Genomic DNA, 10,530 nt, shown 5'->3' on the forward strand with positions numbered 1-10,530 from the left:
CACGAATTTATCTACAATAGCTCCATTAGTTGGAGTTATGAAATTAATCCATGTATACTTAAAATCATTTTTCAAATATGCATACCAAATAAAATTAGGTACGTTTTAGAGAATGAAGATTTTATGACTAGAAAGAACTAGATCACTCTGAAGGGAAAACTACAAGGTTATGAAAAAGTGGTTTAAAACTATTTTAAAACAATAAATTATTTAACATGTATAAAATGTCATTTTGGAATTTAGTAATCAAGGAAAACAAGGGTATGGAGATTTTATTCATCATAAGAAAATGGGAAAATCTGGTTTTTGTGGATCAAAGAAATAATAAATTTTATTTTAAAGCTCACTGTCATGAAATTTAAGGAATGGTTTTCTAAAGAGATTTGAGTTTTCAAATTTAGTTTCAAAACCATTAGAACTTAATAAACCTAGAATATTATGACCAAAACTATTTATTGGCATTTCATTTTTATATTTGCTTAAGAAAATAGTATGTTAATTATCTAAATCAATCACTTGAAATTCTACTTGGCTACTCTATTTTCACTTATTTGTCATTTTACCATTTCAACATCTGTCAAAAATTCATTTCAGAGTCGCTAGAATTTATCACCTAAGATTATATATGAATAGATTAACAATCATACAAAGGCTAAAACTGAGATTTTAATGTACATTATAGGCAAAAAATTTCTAAATATAACATGCGATTATTCTTTAGAATTCACAATTCACACAAAACACCCAGTCAATCCCACGTAGCTTATCTCAGAGACATTTGATATTCATCATAATCTAAACTTATAGAAATTAAAGTACAATAACATGTCCTTGTTTTTTGTTTTTTTTTTAAGTTTTAATTAAATCAGTTCAAATTAATAGTCACGGCCCAAATTTTAATTCAATTAAGTCAGCCCTCATCAACAGAGGCATATCCTAAATTTCAATTTAATTAAATCAGTCCAGATTAATGGAGTTATGACATGAATTTCAATTTAATTAAGTCGGTCCAAATTAATGGAGGCATGACATTAATTTTTAATCAAACTAATTTTATTAAAATCAATAGAAATAAAACTTAGATTGTCTGATTGAATTAAATCAACATAAATCAATAGAGATAAAACTTAGATTTCTAATTGAGCTAATTTTATTCTAATTAACAGAGACAATACCTGGATCTCTAATTGAATTAAACTAATTCAAATTATCAAGGGCAAAACCTAGATTTCTAAGTGAATTAAATTAATGCAAATCAACGGAGACAAACTTAGATTTCTAATTAACGGGGACAAAATCTAAATTTCTAATTGAATTGAACTAATTTGACTTAACAAGGACAAGACCTATATTTCTAAGTGAATTAAACTAATGCAAATCCACAGAGACAAACTTAAATTTCTAATTGAATTAAATTAATTCAGATTAATAGGGACAAAATTTGGGCTTCTAATTGAATTAATTTAATGTAAATCAACGGAGAAAAAATTAAATTTCTAATTGAATTGAATTAATTTAAATCAACAAAGACAGAATCTAGATCTCCAATTGAATTTAATTAAAACAAATCAGCAAAGACAAACTTAGAAAATTACGAATTGCATTTCTAGGATAACTGGATCAGTACAGAGCAACATAAAAACAACCCTAATTTATAACTCCAAACTCGAGTGTAGTGTTCTTGACTATAGCTTTCTCTCTCTCCAAAGACTAAAAATAGCTAAAAGATCCCCACAGAGTTGATTCTGCTCTGTTTAAATACTCTTCTCTGGAAACATCCAGAATATCTTACCCTCACGTGAGTCATCTCTAACTAGAGCTCATTGCATTCCACATTTGGAAGCATTGCTCCTCAACTTGCCCCCTAAGTTTTCGGTTAAACAAGGCCTTAAGCAAAATTGATTCTCTCGCCTTCATAACTACTCCAACACTTAGGTCGTTTATTTACAACATATGATATTTATGCAGCTTAGAAATGCAAAGAAAAAATAAAACTAAAAAAAGAATGTAAAATAAATAAAGTGATAATAGCATGCATGGCCTATTGTAGTGAAGCAATTTCTGTCAATGGGAAGCACCAGCAGATGGTGACGGTGGGGGATGAAGTTCACAACCAGCTTGCGGAGGTTTGAGTTTAGCTGGCTAGGTAGCCTCAAGCAGCAAGAGTACCCCATTTATAGTCCTAGAGATCGAGTAGTTCGGGTCACCAAAGTTAGGGGTGCTAAGCTTGAGTCCATTGTGTAGGACTCCTAGAAGCCTTCTAGACAGTCATAGTTCTCTACCTCCTTCCTTACAACATCAAGAACAAAGTCGATAAGCTCTACTACCTACATATAATAAACCTTGGCCCAATTTTTCGCGGCGCCGGACTGCCTGAAAACAAAGTTATCAGGCTTGAATATTTTGCCATAAGGACCAATCCTTACACTGTCCATAGTCTCAGGCTCCAAATCCATGAGCACGACCCTAGGAACAAATCATCCACGACTGGCTTCGTTGTAGTAGATGTTAACTCTCTCTAGCTGTAGATCAGAATCCCCATGGTGCCTTCCAGTAGAGTCAACGACATGCTCGGCGCACAATACCTCCCAGAACTTGACTCCAATCTGGGTGCCACATTGGTCTTCCCTGAATGTGCAAGACCTCTCTCATCATTGTTGTGTTTGGATAGAAGAAAAATATAAAATGAAAATTAAAAAAAAAAAACAAAAAATGAAGTGGTGGTGGTAGTTATGGAAGATATGTTAGAGAGTGAGAGAGTAGGTGAGAGGCTGAAGGAGTTGCTGATGTTAGGGTTTCTTTATTTATGCCAAACAATAATAACCTTAATTCTTGTAGGACAATCATAACCCTAATCCCTTAATTATGCAAATCAAACCCTAGTTTTTCACAAATCATAATAGTCAAGGATTTTAGAACGATATGATTTTCACAATCACATTATTAAAAAGAAAACATACCTTTAATTCGGAAGGAATTAAAGAGACCAAATAATAAGTATAGTAGAAATTGTGTTTCTCTCCTTTAATCCTTCACCCTTAGGTTTTCTGTTATGCGTATTATTGATGGAATATAACACCTATTTTATAGGGTGAAGAGAGGACCAGTTTCCTTATCGAATTAGAAGTGCATTTTTCATCAAAGTGCCTTTAATTTAGGAAACTAACTTCCCAAAAAATTGACCAATAGGATTTTAGTTTTATTCACTACAAGAGAAATGGTAAATAATGATGTTTTTTACACGTTAAGAAAGGTAAAAGATAATGTTTCTCTAAAGCGTTATCTTATAGCCTATCATTGTATGCATTAGGCCACAATGATCATCTTTAATAAATGCTTTCAATGACACTTAAAAAAGTATCATCTTTGAATAATTTTAACGACACTTGTAAAAAGCGTCATCTTTGAATATCTTTTAGAAATATATATATTTTTTTTACATAATTGACAATCTTAACATTTATAGGAGTGTCATCTCTAATACATTTTATTAATGATACATTTAGACGCATCATCTTTGAATGTTTTATATTAAAAAATAATATTTATATCTTGTTATTAAAATAATGATTTCCTATATAATTAAATAAAAAGAAAAAAACAAGCCCCAAAATTAAATTGAATTTTATTAATAAAAATATCTTCAAGCGTTGATATATAATAACCTAGTTCAAACCATTAATGTAACTACTTTTATAAAATAATTACATACAAATTTATTGATTATATCAAAATATTTCAACAAGTTCTAATCCTTTCAACAAAAGAACAAAGATTCATATTCTACAAACAATATAGTTCGACCTCTAAATGACTTTATTGATGTATTCTTCATGGTTTTCAGTATCACCTCTTTTAACATAATGATTTCTCTTCTTTTTGGCAAACTAATTTCCTTGGCAACATGTAAACAAATATAAGAAGAATAGAAGACCTCTAAATTATGAATGCAATAACTAATAATTATAAGTGAAACTACAACTTTCACAAAAATTTGAAAGGAAAAAAAAACTAGAACCAATATAAAATGAAATGTAGAAAAATTTGAGAAAAATAAACATGAGTTAGAGAAAAATAATTAGAGCCTATCACTTAAGGATAAAATGTTTTTCATTGATTGAGCAAAGAAACTTTGTAATAAAATAGTGCCATTAGTAAAAACAAAAATGTCTTTAAGAGTAAAATAGTGTCTTGTATTCTTATTTTGCAAAGTTCTATTCAAATTTACAAAATCAACTTAGTTCGATTAAAAATAATATTGTTAGTTTGGGTAGTTTATAAGGGTAGAGTTCATTGTATTGATGGGGATTAAAGGATTGTGAAATTATGGAATACCTTGAAGATCCCATGGCTCAATTTTATGACATCCAAGTCAATTCTTCTTGAAGTAACTTTTTTTTTTTTTTCCATGATAGTAATCAATCAACACGTACGATCTTCATCAGTGGGATGGAACTCAAACTAGGGGGAACATGTGAAAAAGTATCATATCCTGCAATATCTTTAGTCCTACATTTCAATTACATAATAGATAAGAACACTATTATTCCAAATTCCAATAGTAAGAAGTGCAATATATAATTAAGAATGCTTATAAATATACATAGTGAAAGTATTATTTCATGCAGAATATTTTGTGAATAAGTTTCAGTTAGTTTTCACTTCATCCAATGCAAAAAAGAATATAAATATTTGGTTAGTGACAACACATGGAAAAGCTTTATTAGTGTTGTTTAAACTTGTATTGTGCACATTAGTTTTATTTATTCATGTAAAGCAAGTATTGTAAGTTGTAATTTTCATTTGGGACTTTAAGTTTAATTCATTTCCAACTATATGATTCATGTATTTTAGAAAGAATGCAAATGACAACAGTTTTCCTTATAATCAAAAGGAAACCATGACAAGTAAACAAGAAATGAAAATGCTTGAATCAATTAATAGACATTCAATATTTATAAGAAATTTTAATAGAAGCATTAATTAGTTTATTAATCTCCTAAAATCACTAGGATTAAAATATAGATTCTATAACACAAACAAGTTTCATACATCTCCTAATTATGAATTTTAGTGTTTCAAGTGGGTGTATTAAAAACTTGATATATAAAACTACATTTCATATATTTCAAATCCTAATATATGAGGAAACAAATTAATATTTCTTTTCATTTCCTTAGTAAAATCAAATATATTATAAAAGTAAGGCATGAATCAAGAAGGATGAAGAGAGTCCTAGAAGACAAGACCAAGAAATTTTTTTAATCATGAGTAGTTGAATATACAATGTAAATCCTTTACATATCACAATTGGACTTTATAAAACCCTATATATCCCATCCCAGAATTCGTAATTGTAAATCCTTTGCATGCCATTTCCATTTGTCAACTCAAAATATTCTACCTTGTCAATGTGTTAAATATGCAACTATGATTCATAACTTGCACCAAACATTGTCTTAAGAGAGAGAAATGAGGGAAGATAAAAATTAAAATAAAGAAAAAAAAAATTTAACAATAGATTATGCAAAACACTTAAAAACTAAAAGTAAAAATAATAAAATCATGGTTCACATCTCAGAGATTCGAAACTAAATATTTGGCATTTGAAGAAAAAATAGAACCAATGTTAACTTAAAAGCTATAAGAGAAGGACTTATAAAAGTAATATAACTAACCATTCCAACAATGATGGGTATATATCTCAATCTGTCAATTGGCAATAACCCCACAAAAAAAGAGAAAAAATATTATAAATTTTAAAAGAAATTCAACTACAAAAACAGGGGAATTCATATGTATTACTAGAATGGGGTGGTTGACTTGTCGTATTTTATCTATATTCTGAAAATATCATACAGGAAATCCTCAATGCAAAAAACCAAGTAATTAAAGCACATAATAAAAGAAGAAACCCAACCCAAGTTGAACTTTCTTTGAAAATATAACACCAAAACGTCATCTTTACATTATGCAAGACTCATATGCCTTAAAGGATGGCTCTATGAAGAATAACACCTCTCAACTTTGGTGACCAAGAAGCCAAGTATAACGTGGGTCCACTTCCAACATATTGGCTTTATAAAATCACATCCTCTTGCTTAATTCCATACTCTCTTTTCAAACAATTATATACAACTTCTATGTCATAGTATGTGTTGAACTCAGATGACTATCAAAATTATTGCATAACCACATCAATCTATAAGAAATGTAAGTAGAAAATGGCTAAATAGCATAAAATATCAACACTAATATCATTTTATTTTGTGATTTAAAAAAAAAAAAAAAATCTTCAATCACTTAAAGATAAATTTCAACTAGAGTTTCCAAGCAACAAAACAACTTCATGAACAAATTAGTTTCATAGATTTTCACCTTACCAGTGGAAGCCCCATATCCTACATAATCATATCAGCAGCAAAGCAAATCAGGTCAAAGAAATAGAAGTAAAATCTATAAGGTTGTCCTCAAATTCAGAAAAAAGAAAAATACGAACTAAGCAAATATAAATCAATTACAGATTAAAAGAAAAAAATATTCAAATTATTCCAACAACAAGCCAAAAAACCAAAGAACAACTTGAGAAAAATATAATCAGGATTGCCAAGTCAATGGCATCTATAAAAAAAAGATTTAAAGACTAGCAAAGTTGAAGGTCAAGGAAAAAGTAGAAACACCTAATGTAATCTAGGTATTGTATTTTTGTAGTGCATCATCATTTCAATACGTTAAAGCTGGTTTTTAATTTCTCTTTATTAGTTTTAGATCTAAACTAACACTTGCATATTAAAAAGAATAATTAAAAAATAGAGAAAGGCATTTGGGATTTTTGAGGTTGTTGGAACACAATTTCAGACCACATTTTAGAATAAATAAAGTTGTTTTTTTCCTGATAAAAAAACATATTAAGGAAAAATTATTGTCAAGACAATATTTTTTCCTGAGCAATTATGAATCTTTAGGATCTTTTTCATCAACCAAACACAATGCCTTAAAAAAAACAATCAGAAGAAAATAAAAGAAAAGAAAGAAAACAACAACCCATAAATAAAAAAGCAAATAATTAGAACATGTGCAAATATTATCTCATCATAAACAACCCAATTGTCGCCATTACCTTAGACTTGTTTGTGTAGAAAAACTCATGTTCATAATAGCAAGTAAAATGTGAAGTCCTAAAACCCAAATGAAATTCTAGGGTTTTGAAGTGGCAGTGGTGAGTGCACCATGATTACCCAATCGATTCCCAATTTTCCAAATGAATTGCAAAAACCTCACGAAATGCAAGTCATACAACAGAATAATTGAGACCTAATTGGAGTAAAAACAATCATATATTTGCATTCAAATTAACGATAAAATAAAGAGAGGAAACTCACCATTAGAGTTTCGAAAGCATGAACATGAAAATGAAAATGAATATGAAAATAAATTTATTTTAATGAAAATAAAAAATCGGGAAAAGAAAAGAACTAAGGGTAAGATAATCTCACCTCTATAGATTTGGGCAAGATAATCCATAAATAAAGAAAAAAAATCTGGGTAAGATGATGCCCCATGGCCACACCAACCCTCGCCCAAACCCCGTAATCATCACTCACATCAATAACTATAACATTGAGTACCCTATAGTGGCTTCGGCCTGAAGATCCCCTTCTAGGTTTCCGGGATCGAGGATTGCAATGCTCATCCATGAATAACCATAACTTCTTCTACCAAAAGGGTAGAGTTGTTGAGGCACAAAGGAATTCTAGGATTTCATTCGGTAATTGAAATTTTCTCTTTATTACGGTGAAAATGATGATAATAGAGGAAATTTAGGGAAAGCAAGGATGTGTGATGATGATCCCACTAGCATTCCCTTTCAGTCTTGTATACTAGTTGATTTTGGTATGAGCATTTGGGGGGTTTGAAACGGTGGAGGGAATATTTGGTGGGTGAGAAATCGTGGAGGGAGAGCAATATTTTAGAAAAGTGTATTTATACCCATAATTACCTTCTCTAAAGCGCCAAGGTACTGGATTAATGCTATGACGCTTCGAATAAGTGTCATCATATACTAAATATTACCTAAATAAGTCTTATCAGACGATGACGCTTCTAATAAGTGTCATGGATTGAAAAATATTGCACTAGCAATAACGCTTCTAATAAGCGCCATTGAATCTCACATTATAATCTAAATAATGATGTTTTTTAAAAGTGTCAAGAAATCAAACGTCATTATTTTCAATTTTTATAGTAGTGATTATTTATTAAACCATAATATTTAATTTGATAGTTAAATAAATATTACATAATAATATACACGTGAGCCACATAAATTCTTACATTCTCCCACTTGGTCCATGTGATATTCTTTCACTTGATGGCTTAATAAATAAAACATAATGCATAAAATATCAAGCTAAAACATTCTTACATTGATCACATTATAAATCATAATTAAGTAAAAATTAATGAGAGTCATGGTGGTTGTACATCACTATTTCAATATAGTCCCTTCCATGCACTACACAATTAGCTCCCACTTAACATAACCTATAAATGAGAAGTACAATAATAGTCCACAATAATGTCTGTGTCAAAGACTTTCCTTTTAACATTAATCTGTATGCAATTATGTGTACAAAACAGATATAAGGAAATTTCATAAACATATAATTGAGCTTTAGAATATTTGATAAATAATCATCATCATGAGACCAATATTGCAATGTGCCTAAGACTTGTAATTTCCACATGGTATTCAATGTCTTAGTAGCTCTTCTTTCATCATTAGTTCTTCAGTCATAAGTTGTATATGTAATCAATTAATTTAAGACTCTTCTTTTTTAATTATCTCATATCCAAAAGAACCTTAACCTTATGTCCTCGATGATCATAAAATATTTGTTGTTGAAAGAGAAGTGACAATGGAATTTATTATTTTTAGTAACTTGGCAATAAAGTTGACAAATCCAAGTCTTAAAATAATATTCCACAACCATAATTCATAATTTGTGATGCATTATGCCACAATAAATACTTTGACAGAAGATTGTCATACTTTTACATAATATTATTCCTTTGAATAATCTTCAATTAATAGGAACAAATAACAAAAATACTTTCAACTATCATTCATCATAATTGAATTTGAAAGAAAATAGAAAGCATGCAACATTAAGGTTCTTCTCTCATAACACTTTCAATCCATTAGATATCTCTAAACCCTTTAAATATATACTTTATGAGATAATATAATAATTTATGTAACTTTACATATGATATATTATCCCATCACATAACATTGTCTCTTTTATATGTTTTACCATAAAATTTTTGAGATTTTATTTCATAGCTTAATGCAATAAATAGAAATCCAATAATAACTACCAAGGCATTATCAATATAAAAAGTAATTTTTCTCTCACTAATCTTTAGATATATTCATTAAATGATAGTGGTTTTCTTAAATGCAAAGAACATTATGATATCATAAAGCTTAAGATATCATAGAGGAATATTAAAATTTGAATATCAAAATAGACTTTCAGTAGTAGTTTTAATTGACAACTACAAGTTTATCTCTTAAATTTACTCAATCATTAAAGTATGAGCCACTTCATGAAAATATGATATTCTCCCACTTGGCTCATACTTTACATTAATTAAGAAACAAACTTGAAGTATTAAATAAAACTAAAACTTGACCATTTCATGCTAAACTTCTAATTTGAAAGATCTTTATGTAGTTATAATACCACATGGTTGATACTTGAAATAACAAATCTTTCCCTTTATAAGATTTTTTTTTTTTTAGTTTAGTTTTCATTTACCTTTTGAATAGTAAAATTTAACTTTTGATTTATCCTATTGAGTTCATGTGTCCTTTGTTCTTGATGGATTATGCTTTAGTTTATGTGCTTTTAGAATTCTAATGGACAATTCTTGATCAATATCTTGTTATTTTACTTAACCTAAAAATCTTTAGTTAGCTGTTGTGATAGTTCTTTTTCAAATTCTTTTTTTTCAAAATTCATTGGAAAATCATGAAGATCAGCCTTTACTCTCACCATATTAGTTTGCTTGGTTGTCAAAAAGTTCAATTTGTGATTTTATTTTCTCATATTTTATTTGGTTTGATTGTCTTGCTTTATTGTTTAAAAATGCAACTTTTCCTTTTTAAGAATAAAGAGATTTTTTTTCTCAAAAGATTCCTTTGAAAACCTATTTCAAAATTTCACTTAGAGCCCTTAGGATCAAGAATCATTTTCTTAAAAAATATGCAACCATGTTTTATTGGTTTGCACCTTTCTTTTGTTTACTATAAAATTATGATTTGAATCCAAGTTTGTGGTTCCACGATGTTGGGAATGCATAGGTTAGACTTGTATATATCAATTGAGCATTTGGTTAGACCCTTACATGAACTCATATTTTTAAAACTTCCTATAGCCAGCTTGTTCAATTTATTGTGCTTGTGAATTAAAATTTTGATTTCACTAACTTAAGATGCTACTAAAAAAAATTTTATATGGTTTT

The 10,530-nt window shown here is 29.0% G+C and overlaps 1 protein-coding gene across 4 annotated transcripts; it reads right to left on the reverse strand.

The window, feature by feature from the left end:
- Positions 1–1,583: 1,583 nt before the first annotated feature.
- On the reverse strand, positions 1,584–8,000 carry LOC104880135 (uncharacterized). 4 transcript variants are annotated; one of them, XR_786467.3, is made up of 3 exons: positions 6,379–7,996; positions 4,336–4,509; positions 1,584–2,628 (listed from the first exon to the last, which is right to left on the reverse strand). XR_786467.3 is itself a non-coding variant. In XM_019221144.2 (3 exons), exons 1-3 carry the CDS (start codon positions 7,695–7,697, stop codon positions 4,419–4,421), a joined length of 315 nt encoding a protein of 104 aa, XP_019076689.1. In that variant the 5' UTR covers positions 7,698–7,988; the 3' UTR covers positions 2,644–4,418. The 4 variants fall into 4 exon arrangements, 1 of the variants encoding a protein (XP_019076689.1); XR_786468.3 differs by having other exon boundaries at positions 7,497–7,984; XM_019221144.2 differs by lacking the exon at positions 1,584–2,628 and having other exon boundaries at positions 2,644–4,509; positions 6,379–6,401; positions 7,497–7,988.
- Between the last annotated feature and the right edge of the window lie 2,530 nt (positions 8,001–10,530).

This window comes from Vitis vinifera, chromosome 1, assembly GCF_030704535.1.
Source record: "Vitis vinifera cultivar Pinot Noir 40024 chromosome 1, ASM3070453v1".
Classification (NCBI taxonomy): domain Eukaryota; kingdom Viridiplantae; phylum Streptophyta; class Magnoliopsida; order Vitales; family Vitaceae; genus Vitis; species Vitis vinifera.

Coding starts and splice junctions, on each gene's coding strand:
- LOC104880135 (XM_019221144.2), bottom strand. CDS start 7,697: ATGGATGAGCATTGCAATCCTCGATCCCGGAAACCTAGAAGGGGATCT. Junction 6,402..7,496: donor TCTTGCCCAAATCTATAGAG/GTGAGATTATCT, acceptor ATGATTATGTAG/GATATGGGGCTTCCACTGGT. Junction 4,510..6,378: donor ATGGGGCTTCCACTGGTAAG/GTGAAAATCTAT, acceptor ATTGAAATGTAG/GACTAAAGATATTGCAGGAT.